The sequence below is a fragment of the Leptidea sinapis genome, chromosome 6 (assembly GCF_905404315.1).
Source record: "Leptidea sinapis chromosome 6, ilLepSina1.1, whole genome shotgun sequence".
Taxonomy (NCBI): domain Eukaryota; kingdom Metazoa; phylum Arthropoda; class Insecta; order Lepidoptera; family Pieridae; genus Leptidea; species Leptidea sinapis.
The window spans coordinates 9,909,876-9,936,796 of NC_066270.1; the positions used below are offsets into that span (position 1 = coordinate 9,909,876).

Here is a 26,921-nt window from a genome sequence, read left to right on the forward strand (position 1 = left end):
ACTTGAGATTGCAACTATCGTCGTTTCTGTCCCAATATATATCCGTACACGCTGTCTGTCAATGGGATGACGTATAGCTTACCAGCTATAGAAGTTTGTATGGAAATCGCAATTCACGCGTCCCAATATAAGGCGATAAGAATGACTTATCGGGTATATTGGGACAGCCTCAGATTATTGACAGCTAATTACTGACAGTAGAAGGTAATAATTTATCTCTATCTGTAGATAGTATATTGGGAACGGTCGTTAATCACTTCCCCAAAGTGTCATACAAATCGCGAATATAAGACGTAGCTTATCACGCACACTTATATTCCTGGCCTGATTTTATCGGTTGTCTAACACCAAGAGACTTTTAAAGCCGATAACGCTACTATGACTCACACACATTCATTATACACATTCGTTCTATTAACTGCAACGATCAATTAACTTCTCGTACACCACCATCAATCTACGGCGAGTCCAATATGACTGGCCGACATATTTTTGAGATTAAAAAAATATTTATTTCCAAGTTCCAGAGCACTCCATGAATAAACGGACTAGTAAAAAAATAAGGACTCCGTGTCAACGTACATAACAGTGTAGCACCAAAACAAGCCGAGTAGCGTGTAAATACATAGCCCCACGCACACACACTACTACAGGCCGATAGTCGGCCATTATGATAATTGCCATCTTCTGCGACAGATCAGTTTGCGTCTCAATAAAATATTTTAAAAATGCCATCGTGCGTTGTGATAAAGTGCAAAAACGATACTCTATAAGTATTTGTGGCCGTATATGATAATTAAAGGGAGAAAAAATTGTGTAACTACTATCCCTGTAACCGCACACACACTAGCATAACGGTGCTTCACTTGCTAATATCACGGCGCGGAGTTCTTCTTTTTTTACTTGTCCGTGTATGAACATTCAAACGGCAGCCATATTGTGTTCACGTCATAGTTATCAATTTAATTTAAATGGCGCAGTATAGATTAACCATATGTTTATCCTGTGATTGTAATTTGGCAATAGCCGCTCGGTTATCGCTAAGCTTTAATTGATAATTTAAAATGCATCGTTCGCAACCTATTCAGTATAACGCTCCTTAATTGCAAAATTTAATTAAACTAACTGGTTCTCTGAAAATTACGTAATCTCAGCATAAATTTAATCAAAACTTTTTAATTTATATATTTGCAGCAACAGAAAAAACAACAAAACAATATGCTATAAATATCAGAATAAAGGCATTTATTTTCTCAAAATTGATGCCTTTAGAATTCTTTTTGATGTCATTACTAATATTCTAGATAGGTACTACGACCGCTTTGGAAACAAATGGCGCTCTGAAGAATTCATTCATGCATTCTTTTTTTGCGCACTTTTTAATAGCTTTAGCTAATATAAAAACGTTTTATGATTAGACTTCCATTAAGATAAAAGTAAATCGAATAAACAATTAAACGTAAAATAGACAATTTTTAAGGTGACATTGTTTATGTAGAAACACTGAATAGCGCATTGCACAGTTGCGGTGGGGGGGGGGGACATAAGTCGCGTCACTGACATGCTAATGTTAAATGTATATATCGCAGGTATATTGCCAAAGCCGTGATATTATAATTTCACTGGTGATATAAGATATTATAATTTACCTGTAGATTGTCAATCGACTTCATTTCTTACAATTTAACGGCCTGATGTGACTATGAAATGTCACGGGTACACTTTAGTGACACAAATAAAATATGAAAAACAAAACTTTATGAACGATGCGGGACTCGAACCCACGACCTCCGGCGTTCCGTGCCGGTGCTCTAACTGAGCTAACCGTTAGAGTGACGTATCGTCATAAAATCTTGTATGCTTTGTTCAATTTTGAGGTTGTAGCTTCATCTACAGGATCTACTTTACAGTTGATAACCTGCTCAACCCAAATATTTGCAAATAAGGAAATGCCTTGAGATGTCGCTCTTGTAAATCTTAATATTTGTTATGTTTTTAAAATGATCACTTCTAGGATTAATACACAAATAAAATTTGAAAAACAAAGAATAATGAACGAACCTCGAACCCACGACCTCCGGCGTTCCTTGCCGGTGCTCTAACGAACTGAGCTAACCGTTCGAGTGACGTATCGTCATAAAATCTTGTCTGCTTTGTTCAACTCTCAGATTTTGGCTTCACTTTAATGTTATTGTAAGACAAAGATATTTTGACAATTTTACCGGTCATTAGTTTATGGGGTCGTCTCTGATTGGTTTGTTTCTTGTATTTATTGTATAGTCATTATTTTTTAGTTATGCATTAGTGTAATAAATTAATTGTTATCTAATCGAATCGGTCTATGTTCCCTAGTACGTCCTAAAAACAAATTTAGACTGTAGACCACAACGCACGAGCCGAGCGTAGCGTGCCGCGGCAGCGACTGGCGAGTGCCAGAATCGAATTGACTTGTTCATTACTATTTCAATAATAATTTCAGATGGAAAATTGTATACACGCTCCAATAATTACTATTACTGTTTTGCAAAATGCGTATGAAAAAAAAATTACCAATCCGAACGCCTGACGTCTCACACTGATAACTTCATTTGTAAATATACCTACTAGATTTATTAAAATACCAGTATATAATGTACCCGTGATATTACGATGCCACTAAAACCAGACCATTAAATTGTAAGAAATGAAGTCGATTGACAATCTACAGGTTAATTACAATATCACTAGTGAAATTGTAATATCACGGCTTTCATAATATATACGACATATATAATTCCTTGAACTATAAATTTTCATTTGTTTTAATCGACATGTTTCACCTAACAATTATCCTTTTTGGATTGTGTAATAGAACGTAACTTTTATAATACATAAATTATCATAGAAAATATGTTTACTACTAAATACATCAATTATGCTGTAAGCAGGGGCGTGCATTGGTTTTCTAGTAAGGTAGGCACTGTGGACCACCAGTCGTAGTTGAGCTTTGGAATATGAAAAGATTGTTTACCGAAGGTATTTAAGTATCTAGCGTAAGGGAAAATTTTATGAGTGGGTGTTCAATAAAAGTTTGGTTACAAAATAATGGAACCAAACTAAACTAAATTAACTTTAACACTAGCACTTTATTTATTTAGGTTCATAACGAGTTAGGCACTGCCTAATTGCCTATATGATATGCACGCCCCTGGCTCTAAGTATTCATATTTTGAGAAGCCAGTCGTATGTAAAAACAATAATAAACAACTCTAAAAAATTACTTTATTAATGGTACTCAGTTAGTCAGGTGCTCAGTACTCAATGGTACTCAGACAGTTATTTTACAGTGGGAGGCTCCTTTGCTCAGGATGCCGGCTAGATGATGGGTAGGTACCACAACAGCGCCTATTTCTGCCGTGAAGCAGTAATGTGTAAGCATTACTGTGTTTCAGTCTGAAGGGCACCGCAGCTAGTGAAATTAATGGGCAAATGAGACTTAACATCTTACCTCTCAAGGTGACGAGCGCAGTTGTAGTGCCATTCAGAATTTTTGGGGTTTTTCAAATATACTGAGCGGCACTGCTCTATAATAGGCAGGGCGTATCATTTACCACCAGCTGAACGTCCTGCTCGTTCCAACTCTTCTGTTCTATGGTTTATTTCGTAACTAATCTCAAAGGACATAAATAAATACAAAAAAAATAAAAAATAAAGTTTTCGAACGACCGGAGGCTCATCAGCACAGATTTAGACGCCCCAAATATTTTCCGAGCGCCGCGTTTAACTCATACAAGGCGAAACAATTTGTTGGCACATGTAAGTTTGTATTAATAACACCTAAAGTCAGCGAATAAATACCTCAAACTGGATGCTATTCACCAATATTGAACAGTATGTCGGTAAAATTAATTATTTATTTATTTTATGAAAATAAGGGACGAGACGAGCGAGACCTTCAGCTGATGGTAATTGATGCGCCCTGCCCATTACATTGCAGTGCCGCTCAGGATTCTTGAAAAACCCGAAAATTCTGAGCGGCACTACAATTGCGCTCGTCACCTTGAGACATAAGATGTTAAGTCTCATTTGCCCAGTAATTTCACTAGCTACGGCGCCATTCAGACCGAAAGTAATGTTTACACATTACTGCTTCACGGCAGAAATAGGCGCCGTTGTGGTACCCATAATCTAGCCGGCTTTCTGTGCAAAGGAGCCTCCCACTATAAATACAAAACACTCAACTTATAATTTTTTATATTTTTAAAATGATAACCCTCACTTCTAGGATTAATACACAACTAAATTTGAAAAACAACAAAATTTTATGAACGATGCGGGACACGAACCCACGTTAGCTCAGTTGGTTAGAGCACCGGCACGGAACGCCGGAGGTCGTGGGTTCGAGTCCCACACCGTTCATAAAATTTTGTTGTTTTTCAAATTTTATTTGTGTACTCAAGTTGTATTTAAAAAGGAAATTGATAAAGTCGGTGACGCTATATGTAGAACCTTTCACTCTAACCAAATTTTTAAATATTTTTTACTAGCTGATGCCCGCGTAGATAAACAGTTTTTTAATAATAATAAGCAAGTTTAAAATTGAAGAATAATACATGTCCAATTCCAGTTCCGGTTCCCGATTTCGCTCCCGTTCCCAACATATTATATAAATCTTATTTCGAGGAACATTGCTATGGCAAACAAAACCTACTATTGGTATAGTCTGTTATAGCTTATCAAAGTGAATTTCGGTTTTTCATAAATACCGCGGATATTTCCGGGATAAAATATAATCTATGTCCTTTCCCAAGCTCTAGTTTGTCGTTGTACCAAATTTCATCGAAATCGGTTCAGTGGCTCCGGCGTAAAAGCGTTACAAACAAACTTACATTCACATTTATAATATTAGTAGGGATGACGATCATTTTTTTTTTGAAAATTATGTTGAATCTATTTACTCAGTCTGGCCATGAATACTGTTACAATTAAAAATAAACAAAATATTACATTTTAATTTGGAATCTTTAATTTTTATACGATTGTCCATTGAGTTTTCTCATTTTGGACTTGCAGCCGCCGACTTGCTTGCAGAGACGTACTGGTCATTTCTTAACTGATAATTTAAAAAGCGAATCAAGCGACATCAAGCGACAAAAGCGAAATCGCGATAAAAAAAAATTTTTGTATCGCGATTTTTATATTATTATGTTCCATCCACAAATCCGCTATAGGGTTGCAAGATGGCAATTGATCAATACTTACAATAATTGTAGTACGATAAATTTGGTAGGTCTGATCGGTTGCATCTACTTTTTACACCCCAAAAATTTTTTTATTACTTTATTTAGCAATACAACGTTTGCTGGGTCAGCTAGTTTATATATTTATTAGGATTACACTCTAATATTTTTTTATTGTGTTGGGATTTTTGACTTGATAATCTGAATTGTTTATTACAATGTCGTAACACGTATATTAAATTGCACTGTAGAGTCATCAACACCACGATAACAGAGTTATCTTACTAATGCTAATTTCATTTGCAGATATATGTGTTCTTACTATATGACATGATGCTCTATCGTTGCAAATAAACACAATGTAATATGGTGGCTTTGCATAATTATTATTGTTAACATTTTCAGAATAGCCAGATAGACAATTTACGTGTTGCATCGGTGTCAAGTTGTTATTATGAAGCGTTTTATGAAATTATACACACAATCGTAGAAAACAAATCAAATACTCTATACATTGACTAGCTGACCCCACAGTCGTTGTTCTGGACATATTAAATAAAATACTGTGTTTTTTTATGAATTTGTGAATTATATTTCATAATATCAAGAAATATTTCGTAACACATGCGCCCTGTTGTTATAATGAAATCGTTTCGCAGCAGAACTCCAAACCATGCGTCAATTAATTCTCTCATAGAAAATATTTTCATCATTGGGAATGAAAATAATTGTGGGTCCTAAGTCGAAATAAAAACTATCATATCTCTCAAGTTGGACTAAACTGCACTCCACGAAGTAATCCCCATTTAAAATCCGTTCATTAGTTTAGGAGTTCATTGTAAACAAACATCAGGACACTAGATTTATATAAACTAAGTAGATAACAATAATCTGACCGTAAGATTGTTGATATATATTGACCGTAATATTGATATATAATACATTTCACTTTATGAACACTTCTATGAGCACTTTATTTTATCTATATTGAATGAGTTCGAGCTATCACGTTCTGCTATGTAACGCTTGTTTGAATTAATTCAGCTTAAGAGCGCGGTTAGTTACAACAGCAATAAATAATCAAAGTAATGATATAACTTATAATTAATATAATTCATCTAAGAAAAAATATATTTCTGTATTTCAATTAATATTAACCTCGCATTTATAGAGTTTTCTCTCCTGTTGCGTGGATGGTATCTGGCAGTGCTTTGTCAGTATGTTTGTCCGGGCAAATCACAAAAAAACTGAACCCAGTCCCAGGCCCAAGGGTATAAGAGGTGACTAAGGGCATATACCAGTGAGAGGCTCCTTTGCACAGGATGCCGGCGAGATTATGAATACCACAATAGCGCCTATTGCTGCCGTGAAACATTATTGTGTTTCAGTCAGAAGGGCGCCGTAGCTAGTGAAATTACTGGGCAAATGAGACTTATCTTATATCAATTGTAGTGTCCCTGAGAAATTTTGGATTTTTCTAGAATCCTGAGCTCTATTACGATTCCAATTACGATCAGCTTAACGTCATGCTCGTCATAAAAAAGTGCTAGGTATAGCAAAAATGAAAAAGTATTTGATCTTTCACCTGAAAAGTTCATCTATCTAGAGTGGTTTACGAGATACTGCTACTACAGATACACCAACAGACAGGCCTACTAATACTACGTTCCGTTGGTACAGAACTTAACACTTTGGGTGCGAAACCCTAAAAACTCACACGGCGAGTTAATAAGAAAACAACATTTTAACATATTTTACCCAATTTTATCTTTTTCAAACTAGGCTTAGTCTGTACATACATAATATAAATATCCGTAGATAATTTATACGTCTATGACAGCTTTGAAAACGTCGAAAAAAATTAAGCATAAAACTAACCTCTATTTTGAGCAATGCACTAACACAAAGTGTCATACAAATCGTGAGTGTATCTTGTCACGCACACTAAACTAATATTTCTGGCTTGTTTTTGTCGCTTGTCAACAGCAAGAGACTGTATCTAGACGTATAAATTATCTAGCGGCCGTTTTCAATAACGTATCTCTAGTAACGGATACATTGCTGTCACCGTTTCATGACAAGATCTTATCTATCCATAGGTATGTCCAATATAGTTAAAGTCCAAAGCTGTATGTCGATAGGTAATTGAAATGTAAGTAAGCGTAAAAGAATAGATTTGTCTACCTCTAGTAAGTTAAACTAAGGATAGATAGGTTATTGAAAACGGCCGTAAGTAAATATCCATGACTCGGAAGCATACATTCTTATTGTTTATATAAAATGTTTGAACCTACAATGTTATAAAGAGATTTCATATTGAATTCGACAGTTGATAAACTATAATATTAGATTTAGTAGTATTTGATCCTGTTTTGGAGGATTTGTAAAGATTTCTGTTTCTAATGATATTTATATTTTTCTCTGGTAAGTATTCCGCTTAAAATTAAACTCCATAAAACTGTTATAGAAAAAAATTCGGCTAGCCATCGGTTAAATTAAACCGAATAAAAAGGATTTATTAATATTTTTTGTACATTTTACCATTTACCACCAAAACGTCGGAAAAAGTAAGCTTATATTAGAAGAAGTGGTAAGAAACTCATTACCAATACATTAGAAATTTTAAACTCACATTTAGAACTTTATAACATAAAAGTACTATGGAGCAATCAGTCGAGGATTCGATCATATATTGAGGCCGAAAATTAACTCATCTGGTTGCTTTATGTATTCAAGGTTGGGTTTAGTACTATTTAATAAATACATACCAACGGTGTTACAAACAGCGTTGCTTAGATAGGTACGCGGATCATTTTAGCTATCAAAGTCTTGGATAATCCAAGAACGAGCAGGCCAACTTCACATGCAATCTTGGAATATCTTCGCAGCTGTGTGTAAAGAGTCGAGTAACATAAAGTTATGAATTTGAAAATCCTAAAAAAATCCAACCGGTGCCTCTCGGATGAGCGGCAAAACAGGTGTCGAAGTGATTTTGAGAATCTATAAACTAAGTTAATCTATTTAAATGTAAATGATTTAATGATTAAAATAATTTATCTTAAATATTCAAAGTACGTACCTAAACAATATAAATAAACGCTCAAAATTTACACAATCGAAGAAACCTAGACTTAGTTAAATGATTAATTGTTACATTGCACTACAATCAGATTAAAAAATACACTAAGCATGCCACATCAAGCGTTTTCTAATGGTAGTAAGTCAAAAGAGTATTTAACTTTTCATGTCACTTCAAACGGAACAATCGTATAATATATCTAGTTATTGTCAGTACTACAAGAATCACTGCACACAAAATCACACCATGCTGAGGTTCGTTGTGTTTCGACTCACCAGGGCTATCTGACTTGTCAGTTTTTTCTTTAGCTGTGAATCTTACGAAGTCTTGTAAGTGACAAGGCAAGTTTTTCACGTCTTTTTCTTCACCAGAGTCAATCACTTTTATGTTATGATTAATAACTTTAGATTCTTTGTACAAGTTGTTGTCATTTTCTCTTAGTTCATCCTCCGTTTCAGGGTCTTTGATGCCTAATTTATTCCATCTCTCTTTTGCTTTATCGATAAATTCCTTCTCGATGCGATTATTAACTTTGGATTTAAGATATTGCAAGTCTGTCATACTTTTTGAATATCTACTTTCAACATCGTGAGTTAAGGGTGTTCTTGAAATTTTTATAATTTTTTTATGTTTCCTTTGCTCTCGTTCAGCCATTTGACAGACGTATTCGGAATACATTTGTTCACGAAGTATTTCTTCTTGACTATTACCAAATAATGATGAAATGTTACTTTTTGTTTCATATTTATTTTTATGAAAAGAGTTTGTGTTAAGATTTCCATACTTTTCGCGATTATTAGTTTTGTAATTGTATGAATTATTAGCACTATTATCTGATAACATTGGAGCACGTGGTCCTCTTCTTGGAGGACATTTTTTTTGTTCATTTTCTAATCGATTAATTTCAGCCTCTACTTCTTTTTCTTTACGACAAATATATTCAAGCTGTTGATCACACAAATCTTTTGGTAAAGATGGTCTTCGTGGGTATTGTTCCAACCTCGATGTTTTATAAATATTGTCATATCGATACATCTTTTGTATGGAAGAAATATCATCTTCTATATCTTTATTTAATGCCCCAGTAGAATAATGTAAGAATTTGTTTTGAGGCTTTAAATGATTTAATGTAGAGTGTGATTTATTATCATATTCAGAAAAACACGAAGACATTTTTGTTGCGGTTGGTCTTATAGAACAAAGTGAGTTCTTGGTAGATATTCTTCCTAAATGATCTTTTTCAATAAATTTATTTCTGAAATCATTTTTATTTTCATTTAAATCTTTCGAACTTTTTGATAATGTTGGATTACGCAAGAGAGCTAATAAACGACTTCCAGTCTGAGATTTAAAGGGAACTTCAAGCTCAGCTATCTCTTCTGTTTTTTTATTAAAATTACTGCATACTTTTTGATCTTCCACAAGTTTTTCATGGGACGTTTTTGATGTATCTGTATTTGTTTTTTCAATTAACATTTTGTGGGAAGGTGATAGGCATTGGTAATTTTCTTTAAGCTCAGAATCTTTGGGTTGATAGCGCTGACTATTTTCTGTCAAAACATTAAGTGATGAATGACGTTTACGGACAGGAGGAGTTGGTATAGATTTTTGACTCTCGTTCATTTGATGGAGTTTTACCTCCTTACCATGCGCACGACTACCTTTTATAGATGAAATGTTGAACAGTGATGGTATCTTGTCACTAAATGCTTCCAACTCATATGACACATTAGCTAGCTCTTCAAGAATCTTTTCTCCAAATGGAAATTCACTAATTTTCTTTAAACACATATCTCGTAGCTTTTTGGGCTGTATAGTTTCCAAATATTTTAAGCCTCCATTAATTTCATTAGATTTGTTTTCAACTTTCTGTATAACATCTATGACATGGCTCGTGTTATTTTGTATTTGCATATTACTGTTTTCAGCATTACTAAATTCATCTAATTCAAAATTAGATAAATCATTTAGCGAAGAGCTTCTGGGAATGTACTTTGCAGTACACTGTGAAGAGCTTATACTACTAGATGAATCTTGACTAATTAAAGAATAATTTACAATATCATTTGATGTTTCAGAATCTGAAGAAACTTCTTTAATTAAATTGTTAATTGCAACGTTTAACTCGCATTTCAAAACTTTGATTTCGAGATCATAGTCATCTACAATTTTCTTGCTTTTACATGGAATTTCTTTAAATTCATGAGTTTCACTTGTAGATTTGCCCTCAATGTATTCTGTATTTTGGTGTTTAAAATCGTTATCAACATCTTTCACAATTAAGGAAGTATTAAAGTTGCTTGTTGAATCCACAATAATTTCATGTGATTCAATATTTTTAGAAGTCATCTTATTTGCCTCATCATTTAATATCTTAGTATTATCTGTATTATCCAAAGATTGAGATACACTAAACTCATCACTTATATCAGACGTCACAGTCTTAGAATCTTTATTTTGTTTGATATTTGACTCTATGGCGTAATTTTTTTTAAGCAATTTTTCAGTATCAGTAACTTCTATCGTAGGAGTAATTATTCGAACACATGTTTCAATTTCTTCATTTTGATCGTCATTATCATTTATGTCGTGCATAGAACTAGTACTGCTTGATGAATCAGTCAGGTAAACAACTTCTGCACCTGTCATCTTTTCCACTGTTTTTGTCGTCCATGATCCCTTTGCTTCACTTATGTCAGGCCCTTTTAGCTTAGCATCAACAAGGAAACATTTTTGAGGTATCAGATTTGGTGAAAAGTTCTTACTCAACGATTTCAGTTTCTTAGTTTCCGTGTTACAGGGTTCAAATACATCATCATCTAATTCATCAGTTTCACTCTTTATGTCACTTAAGTATGATTGACGGCATGATGCAGTCGAAGATTCTCCACTTGCTTCTTCCGCTATCACCGCTAACGATCTTGAGGGTCTGGGGAAACTTTCCTCTACTAAGGCTTTTTTTCTAAGGCGGAGTTTAACTTCATTATTAATTATGTTCTCTATTTCTGTATTAATTTCTGTGGGGGAATCGGTTGGATTTGTAGATAAATTCAAACTGTATAAATAGTTTCTTAATGATGACTCTTCTTCAGGACTTAGAGATTTTGTTTGTTCACAAATTGCAAAGTGTTCGCTTAGTGGAATCGTCACGATTGATAATGCTCCCGGTACAACACTCTCCTCAGATAAATGTTTGATTTCTTTTATGTCATCAGCTTTTTCCCATTCAATATCAGACTCAACTTCAGTAATCATGCTACTATTAAGTGCTGCTCTATTTAGATCATCTCCACAGTTATCATCTTCTGATAGTTCAACAATACTTGGCCCATCATCATTATCAACGCTTTTACTTTTAATATCACTACGCAATTTAGGATTACCTTTGGGGTGTGGTTTTGGAGGCTCTACGACATAATTTAGATTGGTAATACTTTCATCATTAGTATCAGATGATGTTGTCGCATTAGTTACATCATTATCTAATTCTATGTTCGTCTTAAGATCAATATTCGTGGATAGTTCTTGATCTTGAATTATCTGTTCTGTTTCGAGACTTTCCATACAACTAGAAGTAAGAATTTGCATTTTATTTGATTGTATGTATTCATCATTTTCATTTTTATTACCTGAATCGGAGGTAGAACCTATTTGATCGATGTTAACAACAACTGACTTACTTGTGTTCCCATTTTGGTTTTGGCCTTTGTTTTTCCGTTTGTTCTTGTTATTTTTACGTTTCTTGCTTTTATCAGGCATATTACCTGCACACACTTAACTTTTATCACAGATTAGATACTAATATTACAAACACAAACACACTATCTCCAACACAAGAATAATAATATTGTTTTATATTTGCGTAAGCGTATATGAACTGAAACAGATCTGACACTGATGTTAATAATATTATTGTATGAATTCTTTGATCACGCAAGAGCTACCAGAGAGACTCTAGTTCGAGGTTACCGATTTTTGTTTCTTCGAGCGATAACGCGCCGCGGCAGTCGAGCGCTCGTGCAACGATTTACTAATAATTATAAATGGGTTGAAGTACGCATGCGCGCGCTGTCGACTTTATTTTTACGCAGAGACGTGTACTCGATGCGCGAGCGACGAGCGAGGTTCGCCACGCGGCCGCGGGAAGTCCGTTCTACAACGCGGCAGTTCTGTACTCACCAAATAATACATCAGACGCGATTTAAATTATAATGTATCAATAATTAAAATGTTTGATGCGTTTGCCTTCCATTTCTGGTGTCCATAACTAGAGGTACTGACCAGACAATAGACTATAATAATTTGACGTGTAGCACACTACATAGAAATAAACGATTTAAAATACAGCGAATAATAAAATAGAATCGGTTTAACAAAGCAAATTGTTAATTCGAAATAAGTTTTTTTATGTGCATCAATTTTTAAACATTAATATTTTAGGCGCCATTCTTGGCATAGCCTTTTCTGTATTTGCCACACAAAGTTAACACTATCACTACATAATATGAAACAAAGTCGAGTGTGTCTGTCTGTCTGTCTGCTTGCGATAAACTCAAAAACTACTGCACCTAGTTTCATGCAGTTTTCACCAATGGATGTACCTAAGTAGACGAGAATACTATTCTCGACTAAATGTATACAAAATCTAATGGAAATTAATGACTTTATAATATCACTACATCATATTATAAAACAAAGTCTTCCGCCGCGTCTGTCTGTTCGTGATAAACTCAAAAACTAGAGAACCAATTTTCATGTTATGTTCACCAATGGATAGCGTGTTTCTCAAGGAAGGTTCCAGTATACAATTTTTTAAGGTTTTGTATACATATTTATATTCAGTATCCATATTTATTGTAGGTGTCGGAAAAAAATAAGGCCCCTGGAAGCTTTCAACGATGACGCTGTCTAAACCTTTTGAGAAAAAACAAAATTATGTAAGGTGAAATTGTGTATCTTACATAGGTCTACAGAAAAGTCCGCGATGGCATATGTCTATCTCTTAGGGATTACATACTATGTCCATTTAAATACTGTAAAAGTTGTCAATTATAATGCGGTAATGTAAAAGATGTTTACACAAATGCGATATTAATCCTTATCATTTTATTACTCTTATATTACTATAAAATCATTCAGAAATACGTTTTTGTTTCATTTTTAACTCATCAACTTTGATTTCACATTTCCGATGACTTCAGACTACAAATTTCCAGAATATTTACATCATTTTTTTTATTGTCAGAACAGCGTCTGTTAGGTCCGCGAGTATTTAATAAAATATACATAATAAATAATATGTAGACATCCATAATACTAATAATATAATATGATACCTGTATATTCATCAAACATAATGGTTTCATATATCTAAATTCAAACCCGGGACGTTACTATTTACGAAAGTTTGTAACCGCATACCCTTTATCCTAATTTAAATATAATAATGTACAAATAGGCATCTAAACCAAATTTGACTTGCAAAACCTTGCTATTAAATCGATCTAGGCGTTACATTTTCGACTTCCTATTCTAATAATATAATAAAATAACTAATGACGACCATTGAATTACTATCTATACTATATATATATATTATTTTTTCACACATTACTGCCAAAATAGCTTGTACGGAAGAAAAAATATAGGAAGTTCATCAGTATTAGGAAAACACGTCCTAACGTTTGCTGAGAACTTTCCTTTTTGCGAATCGCGCTGCTGCCTCTTTTGTTATCATTTAGTTATTAAATAATCCTTACATGTTTTTTAAAACAATGCTTTTTTTTTAAATAAATGCTTTAGCATTAATATCTCTGTCTTTATTGTTTTTTAACATTTGGATTGTTATTTTTTCTTTTCTCTATTTAATGTTAATTGTTCATATCTATTGTACTTGTAAAAAATTTGGTGGCAGTTTTTCGCAAATTATTATTATTATTATATATATTCTATCTCATTTATAGTAGCCAAATCGAATATCCCTACTAATATCATAAATGTGCGAATGTAAGTTTGTTTGTTACGCTTTTACGCCAGATTTTTGATGAAATTTGGTACAGCGACAGACTAGAGCTTGGTAAGGGACATAGGCTATATTTTATCCCAGAAAAATTCATGGTTCCCGCTATATAAATAGTAGGTTTAGTTTGAAATAGCAATCTTCCTCGAAATAAGGTTCATATAGATAATATGTTGGGAACGGAAATGAAAACGGGACCCGTAACTGGAATAGGACACGAGATAATCTTCAATTCCAAACTTGCTTATTATTTTTAAAACGCTTTATCTCCGCGGACGCGGTCGCGGGCATCGGCTAGTATATAACAACTACACCAGGACAAAATCTACAGTTCCTCATTGCACTACTAATTACAAGTAACATTCATATTTTATTAGGTGTCCACAAGCGATGAGTCAGATATTAGTTGCCTGATTTCGATCTAATCAATACGTTACCAAACGGATTAAGAGGTAGATTCAAATTCAAATACTTTTATTTAAAATTGGATGTGGACGTCACTGAAATTTGAAATATTGAAAGTCAAAAACTACCACCCATTCCAAAAAGAATGCCTCAGATCTGACAAAACAGACTCAGCGGGCTTTTTTTTTCATAAAAAATATGGTTACAAAGTAATATCGTACAATTATATATATATATAAGGCAGGAATTGATGTTAAACTTAAATTTAAATTATGGTGTTTAACCGATTTATCTAATATTAGGAAATTTTCGAATACCAAAGTGAATTTCTAGTTTAATAATGCAAATAATAGTTTAAAAAAAATCGAAAAAAAAACATGCATTTATAAATAAACCAAACTAAAAAGTAATATATTGAATTTTTTCTTTAGGTTTTCTTTAAAAAGCCTGTTTTCTAGATTTTTTAACTACTATCTATTTAACCTATTTATATTATGTAATACAGTATGTTTAAGTAATAAAATAAATACCTTATGTACCTATTTACGTCATTATGCAAAACATTATCTACAATTCGCATCGTTATCAAAGAAATCAATTTATCTTATCAGTGATACAGTGGCCATAGAATAGTATTAAATAAATTACAATCAAATATAGCTACATCAAAACTTTAAAATAAACAATAAATATACGATACTTGACGGAAGACGCAGTGTTGGTAGGCCTCCCACAAGATGGACCGACGATCTGGTCAAGATCGCCGGAATACGTTGGATAAGGGCAGCGCAGGACCGATCGTCGTGGAAATCTTTGGGGGAGGCCTTTGTCCAGCAGTGGACGTCTTCCGGCTGATGATGATGATGATGATACGATAATTTACACGATACGATAACTATATAGCTTAGATTATTTATACGTCTAGAAAACGTGTGTTGTGAAAATGTGAAACATCGAAAAAAAATGAGTTAAGTAGTTCTAAACTCATTTTTTTTCGACTCTATTTTGAGCAATTCACACACACTTACACAAAATGTCATAAAAATTTCGAGTGTAAGACGTAGCTTGCCATGCACATTAATCTAATATTCCTGGCATGTTTTTATCGCTTGTCTATCAGCGAAAGACTATCTGGACGCATAAATTATCTAAGTACATATCCAAGCCTCGGAAGCATACATTCTTATTGTTAATATAAAATGTTTGAACCCACCGGGATCCGAACCCGGGACCTCTAGCTCAGTGGGCAGGATCACTAGGCACTGCGGTCGCGAGTTGTTTGTGTCCAAAGAGCTCAAATCACAGCTCCGAGCTCCTATTCAAAATTGGATATAATATCACTTATTTGAAGTCAAAAACTACCCATTCGAAAAAGTAAACGTGCTTTTTAATATTTCCCAATTTTGTTCGACCATATAGTGTCCCATTTTGCATATGTCAAACATAAACCTAACTTCCTGTCAAAAATGAATGTCATTCTACCTTTTAAAGTCAAAGTAATCGGTATGTACTTGAAACTTAAAAAACACCGAGGGCCGTGAGGCCACACCGTTTTCTTTAGAGGTTCGTAGGTCACACTACAAGTTTTCCGTAACTTAAAAAGCAACATGTTATAACCAAAATATTATGTTTAATGCTTTTCAAAATACCCTCCTATTATACATTTTAAACATTTTTTCATGCGATCGAACCATTTTTTTATAACAGGAGGATCTGAAGGCATGTTTTCTACGTGCTGATTGAACGATATCACTGCCTCTTCGGAATTGGTAAAAGTGAAACCTCTCATCAAATCTTTGATATTGGGGAAAATACAGTAAAGACTGGGTGCTTGGTGCAGGCTGGTGTTAGATGGGTGACGAGTTGTACTTTTTCGGAAGCTAAAATGACTTAGTTTTGTTGGCCGTGTGTGAAGAAACCCTATCAATAAGTTCTGTTCATAAAGTTTATACACCAAATAACCTGTACGAGGAGATGTTAATAATAATTCCTACGTATGAAATACTATACGAGTAACTTGGAGCATATTAGTTGTATAAAGCGCAGGAGAGGAAGTGGTCGTTATACTCAATTCACTAGAAGTGTGGGCTCAAAATAGATCAGCATCTCCAATATCTAGACTTGCAGGTCATCTGTGATGATTGGTCACTTCCACTGCACACGCTTGTGTATTGAAATACAAAGCCAAAGTCAGATCAGTTATATAACTAACTAGCCGTTCCCGCCCGCTTCCATGTGCGAAATTTGAAAGAAAGGAACGTTGGAAAAAAATTAAATTTTATAAAAAATAAATAAGTAGCCATAAACAATCTAGAAGAAAGATTTGAAAAAGCAACATATCAAGTAAATTTTCCTAATATGCGAATATTTGAGCAGGTTATCAACTCTCAAGTAGATGCCGTAGATAGAGTCACAACCTGAGAGTTGAACAAAACATATTAAGATTTATAAACGATACATCATGGTTGGCTCAGCGGAAGAGCGTTCGGACGGAGCCTGAGAGGTCGCGGTTTCGTGTCCCGCATCGTTCGTAAATTTTGTTTACAAATTTACCTTGTAGAATGAAAAAGAATTGCAATAAGGTTGACTCAAAATATAGTTGGAAATGATTTAGAAGACTGGACGTACAATACAATTAGATTTGATGTTTCCCTTTATAGGTCAAGAACAACTAAAAACAGAACTCAATAGCTTTAGTAATCTTCTATTTTATCTTCCAATTAGTTCAAATGAAGATGGATAACTGTTTCAAAGATAAAAGGCATTGTGGCCATAAAATTGAACGATAATGCTTATATATAATTTTAAAAATACCAAACCTAATATAGTTCTTGTCAGGAATGTGAGAGCCTTAGATAACTAATACGTCTAGATAGAGTCTCTTGCTGTTAGACAACCGATAAAAACAGGCCAGGAATATTAGGTTAGTGCGCCTGACAAGCTACGTCTTACACTCGCGATTTGTATGACACTTTGTGTTAGTGTGCGTGAATTGCTCAAAAAAGAGGTTAGTTCTAAAGTATGTTTTTTTTTCAACGTTTTCACAGCTGTCATAGTTTATCTAGACGTATAAACGATTTAAGGTGTAAGCACATGTCATAACATTAAAGTTAACGGTACCATCGTTAGCTTATTTTTCTTTCATTAAAATAATAGGAACAGACAGGTTTATATAATGAGAAACGGTGGTGAGACGAGTAAAATATGGAACATGGTCACATTAGTATATAAAACCTTTAGTTACTCATGTGCCATGGTGGTGGTGGTATGGGCGGGACCCATCACAATTCAGTGCGTTGAGGATTGAACCCAACATTTGGAAAAGCATCGCAATTGCGTAATGAATGATCAGTGGGAGGCTCCTTTGCATAGGATGCCGGCTAGATTATGGGTACCACAACGGCGCCTATTTCTGCCGTGAAGCAGTAATCTGTAAGCAGTGTGTCGGTCTGAAGAGAACCGTAGCTAGTGAAATTACTGGGCAAATGAGAGTTAACATCTTATGTCTAAAAGTGACGAGCGCAACTGTAGTTTCTTATGGAATCCGAATCATTGTAATGGACAGGGCGTATCAATAACCATCAGCTGAACGTCCTGCTCGTCTCGTCCCTCAATGTCATAAAAAAAACTAAAAACTACAAGTTGCAACAATCGCCTAATCAATCAACCAGATACAAACGGCAACATATAAAAGTAAATGCATTAACCAAAATTTTGAGAAGGCATAAAATAACTAAAGTAATGCTAAACAATTCCACAAATCAATGTGAGTTTCATACGAGCTATTCAGCAGGGGTGACCTTCCAAAAATATCACGCGTCCCGTTTTGTCGCCGTCTCCTTGTATACATTGCAATAAAAGGCTGATTTATTTGCTTTAGTTTTATTTGGTGACGACTGGCGAAAAAGCGAATAAGTATTGTGATGCATGACGTAATCCCCGCATGGATCCGGACCAGAACGCCAGAACTCACGTCCGACTTCTAGATTTCGGTGCAATATTTTGGCACGCAGTCAACGGGGTGACGCGGTTACTGTGCCGATTGCATTCATTGAATCATTCTTTTATCGTTGGTATTATTTACGCACTGTAACCTCCTTTTAAAATAAATCTAGAGCTTAAAGTCTTTGTATCAGTTATAAATACATTTATTTTATTACTAGCTGATGGCCGCGACGTCGTCCGCGTAGATAAAGGGTTTTTTAAATATAATAAGTAAGTTTGGAACTGATGATTATCTCATGTCCTATTCCTGTTCCGGTTCCCGTTTTCGCTCCCATTATGTGAATCTTATTTCAAGGAAGATTGCTATGGCAAACTAAACCGACTATTGGTATTGTAATAATAAATCCCGCGGGAATCCTGAATTTTTACGGGATAAAATGTAGCCTATATCCTTTCACAAGCTCTAGTCTGTTGCTGTATCCAATTTCATCAAAATCGGTTCAGTAGCTCCGGCGTAAAAGCGTAACAAACTTAGATTCACGTTTATAATATTAGTAGGGATTTTGGGAATTGTATTATGTAAAAAACTGATATGAAAAAGTAAATATTACGTCGGTCAATAAAGCAAGTTTATTTCAAGTCTTTACAGAGCTCTAATATAATGTATCAATTAATATTACCTGTTAAATACGTTGATCGTCATAATAATATTATGTTTTTGTTGAATTTTCAAAAAGTCCATGGAAATCGTCTCGGATAAATTTAAGTTGAGGAGAGCCATAATAATTGGGAACTGTACTCTCGAAATTGTCGACGAGTACGTCTACCTCGGACAAACGTCCCAAATACCACAGTGTCTGAAGACGAAGGTTTTCAACCAGTGTGTGTTGCCAGTGAAGACTTACGGTATGCAGACGTGGTCGCTAACTATGGGCCTTATGAGGAAGCTCATGGTCACTCAGACGGAAATTGAGAGGGTTATGCTCGGAGTTTCCCTGCGAGATCGAATCAGAAATGAGGAGATCCGAAGAAAACCAAAGCTATCGACATAGCCCAAATGATTGCGAAACTTAAGTGGCAGTAGGCAGGGCATTTAGTTCGAAGGACAGATGGCCGTTGGGGCAGGAAAGTCCTCGAATGGCGACCACGTAGCGGAAGACGCAGTGTTTGTAGGCCCCCCACAAGATGGACCGACGATCTGGTCAAGATCTCCGAAATATGTTGGATGAGGGCAGCGTAGGACCGATCGTCGTGGAAATCTTTGGGGGAGGCCTTTGTCCAGCAGTGGACGTCTTCTGGCTGATGATGATGATGAGGAAAGCCGATCTGATTCAGCTTAGTCATAAAAAAAGAAATATATATTTACTATTAATATTCATCATTAAATTCGTTTTGGTATTCCTTCTCTCCCCTGGATAATTCAGTATGATTGATACATATTTTTATCAATAAATGGTGTGGTTCTGTAAATTTAACAACAGTTCCTGTAATATGGAAAGGTTGCATGCTACACCGTAAGTTAACACAAGTTAGGCTGAACAAAAAAAAACTAAATAGCAAAAATTAAAATAGAGTAAGTGTCGAAAATGTTTTAGATGAATTCACCAGAGTACTAAACCTGTCGACCTCTAAGGGCGTCACATAAAATTACTCTCGCATTTAGATTAACGAGGCCCTTCGAGTCAAGGTAAGAGTTTCAAATTACAAATTTGTCATTTAATATTTTATAGAACAAAAGAAAGTTGAACCTCTTACACACATAAGGGCCGGGCCTCCTTTGTTTACGACGGTTATAGATTGACCCCATTTATTAACATTCTTATATAGCGTTTTGTACATTAATAGTAGATTTTACAACGAGTGCATAAAACTAACCATTTTTATCCGAGACTTTTAGCAGCCCGAGCCGAAGCCGAGGGCTAATAGTAATGTCGAGGGTAAAATGGTTTTGTGGACGAGTTATAAACTCTGCTTTTCATTTCGATTGCGAGGAAGTAAAACAATATAACATGGACATTTTTAACAATTTTAGCAAATTTGGCGAAATTAATAAACTCACGAAAAAACAAGACCTCTTTCCCGCCGATTTTTTTTTAATCTTACGACATTGTTATTAGGCTTGGGCTTCAGACCTAAACAGCCTACTATTAAATAAATTTTGTAATTTTTTTTTAATTAATTAAATAACCTACCGTATTTTAATTTAAATTTAAATATCTTTGATGTCTTAAAAAACACATGAGGCAAATAAATTATAGAAAATACTATAGATTAATAAATTCTATCTCTGAGCTTTTTAGTGTGTTTGGCTGTATGGCTCATTTTCTTTGCCTTAATATAGATACATTTATGAGTAGATACGTTAGTGCACTTGTGCACAAAAATCGATTTTGTCCTGCCTTTATCGTGCTCAAATAAGTAATTTCAGAGCATGAGAAGTGACAAATATTTTATTTATTCAAGCTAGTCACGTACTGTCTATTTTAGCCGACTTCAAAAATGAGGAGTTTCGCAATTCGATTGGTATTTATTTATACACCGATCACGCTGAGATTTCTTATTAGATTTTCGAGATTCTTCTTAAGTTTGGTGCAGAATATCTGCCACTTGGTCCCATAAAAATTTAACATAGTTTGGCCCAGTAGTTTTTTGTCCATTGAATTTTATGACAATAAGGGACGAGACGAGCAGGACGATCAGCTGTTGGTAATTGATACACCTTGCCCATTGCAAATTAGCTCGTCACCTTGAGGAATAAGATGTTAAGTCGTATTTGCCCCGTACAATATACAATAATGTTCACACATTACTGCTTCACGGCAGAAATAGACACCGTTGTGATACCCATAATCTAGCCAGCATCCTGTGCAAACGAGCCTACCACTAGTTTACTGCTGTACCCTGAAATAATCATCGCCGTCAGTTGACGGTCTTCATATTCAGTAAAAGTAATGATGGAAAGAGCAATCTCATTATTTCACGGAATATTGTTTGCAAAATCGCACGGCTTCAAAATATTTTCACTGTTGATATGAGAAATAATATTATGATTTGTGTTATTTTCAACCGACTTCAAACAGAAGTCGACGCAATTCGACTGTTGGTTTTCTTGCAAGTTTGATACATTTTATCTCCGTCGTCTTTGGATGTATTTTAAGAATTTTAAATTGGTCCTGTTGCAATAATTTGACCTGATGATGAAAGAAGTGATTGAGGAAACTGCTCATATATTATAATCATCATGACTTAATTCTTTTTACAAAACGGCCATTTTAAATGTTTAAAGCTGGTATTTTTTCCTGTAACAATGCATTGGAGCTTTCGACTAACTGTTTTTGGAGTTTACTCCTTAAGAATCGATTTTCATATAAGGCGCCCGGTATGAGAAAAATATGGATAGTAAAATCTGCTCATCAAAATATAATAGTAACGTTTTTGGTGCGCATCATTTCTCGCGCACCTTTCACTTTCTTGTATTTTGAAGCTTTATTATATATATTATTGAAATTTATTTATTATTATACTTTCATAAAGTTAAGTGAAGATTCTAAAAATTACTAGCTGACCCAGCAAACGTTGTATTGCCGATATTAAAATCACGATACAAAAGTAACTGTGTAGTAAGTCTTGTAGTTGTGAAGTAATTTTTAACCTAACTTATTATTTTATTTTTTAATATTTATATATTTTTTTAAATTAATACGCTTTTATTAGCTTCTGCTGTATGTATGTTTGTAACCGACTCCATTGGACTTGATTTTGTTTTGACACAATGGTAGCAAAAAGATGAAGATACATGGATAAAACATCCTGCTTCAATTTAATTCCCGGCGGGGTTATAGATGTAATATTTTGGCGGTAATTAAATTCTGATTTCATTTGTTTTAACATTATTAGGCGCTGACTCATTTGACAAAGCTTTTAGGACTTTTTGTTTATTGAGTGATATTTCAGCACAGTTTAAAGTTATTGAAGTGCTTTTTTAACAGATTTTTTTCTATTTGATAACTACCCATCTATTATTAAACCACAATTGGTAGATTGCCGAATTTCAGTGATTTAACTATAAAATGAGCTCTGAATCTATAGCTACATTCACAAAACAAAACAAAGAAAATCAATGAAAAAAGCGATTGTTGTTAAATTTTTCATAAAAATTTTTGTTTAAATAATTCAATATATTAATTAGTATTTACAAGATATTCCCAAAATCAGGGGGCAAAATAAAGGGAGCAAACTGCCATAATAATAATAATTTTAACACACTTTTCCACAAATTATCTTGCCCCAAACTAGGCATAGCCTGTACTATGGGTGCAAGACAACGATATTTTTAATATAATATACTTACTGAAACATACAAAAATACATAATACAAAAATCCATGACTCGGAAAAAACACCCATGTTCATCATATAAATGATTGCACCTGCCGGGTATCGAACCCGGGACCTCTAGCTTAGTAGTCAAGGTCACTAACCATTCGCCTATATGGGTCGTCATGTCATGCCTCTCTACTGGCATTTTCTGACGAGTATTACTAGAAAATAAAGAGAATTACGATACAGTATAATTTTTTTGACACGTAGATAATAAAAAAAATAAAGGCAAAAAATAAATATAGATGCCGCAGGCGTAGTCGCAAAGTGCGGCAACTAATATTATGCCCAAGTGGGCGTACTCGGGCCAGTCTCGAACAATGTGTGGCGTTGACGTGCCACATGTTCTGTTAAACTTTGCTAATAATTTTAACTAAAGTGCCGTTATAGGTTGCGTAGTGAAACTTTGAAAAAAAAATACTACAAGAAATAAGAAAGACAGTGGGAAGAAAGAAAGACATATTATCAGTAAGTATTTTATATTTTATTCATTTCAAAATTTATAATAACTACTAGCTGACCCAGCAAACGTTTTATTGCCGATATTAAAATCGCGATACAAAAGTAACTGTTGATCGTACATGGGTGAAAATTTGAAGTTGTATGTACTTTTTAATGCTGACTCATAATCAAACAAATTTAAAAAAAAATGACAAAAAAATTAAAAAAACATTTCGTGTGGACCACTCTTAACATTTAGGGGGATGAAAATAGATGTTGTCCGATTCTCAGACCTACCAATATGCACTCAAAATCTCATGAAAATCGCTCAAGCCGTTTCGCAGGAGTTTAATGTTTAACACCATGACACGGGAATTTTATATATTAGATGTACATTCAAAATAACACGAAGCGTATGTTACAAAATTTGAAAGATGCCACGCACACAAGTATGTTATAGTTGCCGTCCGGAATAAAAATGCAATTGTTATTAGTGCGGTATCTATTTCGGAGCGTAGTGGAGACCAACAGTCCTTAATCTCAGGTCAATAATTTAATAAATATATCACAGAGTGCTATTTCAAGTCTTTTTGATGTGTTCTGTGAGACTTTAAAATATTTAAAAGACTGTCGCATCGTTTCTCGTCCTTATATACGATAGCCACACTAAAAATACCTTAAGAAAGTGGTTTTTATACAACTTTTCATAATTGAACAAGTTAAATTCAGTTTCGGCACAGTTATATTTTAGATATAAGTACAAAGCTACTTTTTCGAGAAGGTGTAACATTTATTTTGAAGCAGAAAAGAGTTACTTACGTTTGAGTGGAGTCGTAACGAGCGATGCGGTTGGTGATCTCGCAGGCGATTTTGTAGACAGAGCTTCGTTCGTCGACGTCGGTTCTGCTGCAGAATAGAGCGCGCTGAGTTATAACATACTTTATAGTAATTATCACAGTAACTAACAAAGTAATCCATTTGTAATAATAACTATGACCTATGTCCTTAACAGTACTTAAAATATTTTTATGAAAATAAGGGACGAGATGATCAGGACGTCCAGCTTACGGTAATTGATACGCTCTGCCCATTACAATACAATGCCGGTTAGGATTCTTGATGAAAGCAAAATTCTGAGCGGCACTACAATTATTGCTCGCAGTCACCTTGAGACGTAAGATGTTAAGTCTCATTTGCCCAGTAATTTCATTAGCTACGGCGCCCTTAAGACCGAAACATAATAATGCTTACACATTACATCTTCACAGCAGAAATAGGCGCCGTTGTGGTACCCATAATCTAGCCGGCATTCTGTGCAAAGGAGTCTCCCTCCGGTAGAATGGTTGTGTGAAATTAAAACTTCGGATCCCTGTTTGATAGTATTGAAAAATCTAATTTTTGCTTATTATAAAATTTCAAATAATAAGAAATATTACCATGCATAAGCACCTATCGGATCATATTTGAAATTTCCCTTGAGTGGCTTCTTGTCATTGTAAATATTATACCCATCAAAGTCAAAGTCAAATAAACTTTATACAATTAGGCTTGAACTAATCGCTTTTAAATCGTCACTATAAATATTTCTTTAAAATTACTGAATTTACCATATGTTCGTAAAAAGTTGAGCTCGTGAGAAGAACATACGAGAAACTCAACGGCCACTCTTTTCAATCAAATAGAGTATTTTACAATGGCTGATACATGAGTATGATACACGAGTCGTGTTTAATTATTATAAATTGTTCATAAAAATTAATAAATAAACATTATCTGTCCTCTATTTGACAGAATATATCTGTATGTATTGTATCCACCATCATAATTCAACAATTCTGAAATGTTAATTATTGTTCCTACTATTTACATATTTTACTTTCTTATAAATTTATCTATATTTTAGTATAGTATATATTACGTGTGTCTATATTTACTTTTCTTACCCTTTTAATGTACTGTCTTTCTCTTTTATTGTATCACAAATGGTTGCCTGGAAGAGATCACTATATAGTGATAAGGCCGCCATTTGCACCATATCATGTAATTATGTATGTTAGTAGTTAAGTTATATTTTGTTAATGTGGTGTCTATATAAATATAAATATATAAATATAAATTATCGTATATTGGATGCATCAACTTTTAGAGTTTGAATTCATTATTTGTGTAAGGATACTTCGTGAACATGGTCGTGATTACTGTCATAATTAGTTGATTTGTTAATTGCGTCCAACAAATACAAGGACTTACGAAATACAAATTATCTTTCCATAGTTATTAATAGGTGTTAAGAAGATTTCTTAATATATTGAAAATATGGTTTTTAATTTTTCAGAAATTAGTATGAATATTACTTTTTTAATCGGAGTTAGCGTGTTTACTTATTGAAGCACAATATATATTCTTAACGTCTACCATCAGTATGATTTATGAAAATCTTCACAAATATAGATTTATTAAAAAATGGCTCTGTCATAAATCCTATTACTACACAGCTGATAATCTAAGTGATCGGGCAGTCTGGGACTAGATTATGATTATTTCATATACTAGCTGACCCGGCAAACGTTGTTTTGCCATATAAAGTATAATTCACGCGATAGTTTTTTATATAATAAAATATTGCCTATATTATAGCCTGTACATCATTTTGTTCTATTGTCAATAGTTTTTGCAGCGCACGCAAAAATAGCTTTTCGATTTTACACCTTGTGTTACAAAATAGCAATTTTATTACGGATACCTAATTTTGAAAAAAAAACATAGCCTATAGCCTTCCTCGATAAATGGACTACCCAACACTGAAAGAATCATTCAAATCCGACCAGTAGTACCAGAGATTAGCGCGTTCAAACAAACAAATAAACACTGCAGCTTTATAATATTAGTATAGATTATAATCCACTTTATCGTATGTGCCAATTATATAACGAGTTAAGTAGTCATAAAAATTGTGAGATCGAAATATTTAGTCAAAGTTTGTATAGTTTTAAAATAACAATTAAGAAACACCCTAACATAGCACCCAAGTATTAGTTGTACCTACATATTTTCAATGTGGATGTAAATATTATAACGCTGTGTACAATAGTTAGATTTACAATTTTATAGTGATAAGTACTTTATTTTTAATATTTTCTGTTTCATATGTTTTACTTTGTAATCGTTTTTGTACCTTAATTAAATAAATAAATAACTTTTATAGCAATAACAATGACAGAACAATTTTATTAAAAAGAGCGCAAATAAAGAATGCTGGTAGAGTTTCATGCGCCGCTTCTCCTCTCTCAGAGCGACATTTGTTTCCGAAGCTGTAGTAGAATCTAGTATATTAGGAATGACATCAAAAAGCATTCTAAAGGTATCAATTTTGAGAAAATAAATACTTTTTATGCCTTTTTACGTAAGTAAGTACAGTCAAGTAATCAAGCGAT

General features: G+C 34.0%; 2 protein-coding genes across 17 annotated transcripts in view; one reads left to right on the plus strand and one right to left on the minus strand.

Annotated features, from left to right (window-relative positions):
- LOC126965103 (uncharacterized) overlaps positions 1–26,921 on the plus strand; it is a 518,938-nt gene that overhangs the window by 293,648 nt on the left and 198,369 nt on the right. The window contains exon 6 of one of the 3 annotated variants that reach the window (XR_007729455.1): positions 185–196. The exons of the other annotated variants lie outside the window; for them this stretch is intronic. The gene's annotated coding sequence lies outside the window, so the exon portion shown is untranslated. Of the gene's footprint in view, positions 1–184; positions 197–26,921 lie in introns of those variants that run through there. 3 annotated transcript variants of the gene reach the window in all.
- LOC126964952 (sorbin and SH3 domain-containing protein 1) overlaps positions 1–26,921 on the minus strand; it is a 284,029-nt gene that overhangs the window by 152,228 nt on the left and 104,880 nt on the right. For 4 of the 14 annotated variants that reach the window (XM_050808300.1, XM_050808298.1, XM_050808297.1 and 1 more), the window contains one exon: positions 24,307–24,393. In XM_050808300.1, the coding sequence (XP_050664257.1) occupies positions 24,307–24,393 (87 nt within the window). Of the gene's footprint in view, positions 1–8,573; positions 12,397–24,306; positions 24,394–26,921 lie in introns of those variants that run through there. The other 10 variants (XM_050808291.1, XM_050808295.1, XM_050808292.1 and 7 more) reach the window with 6 other exon arrangements.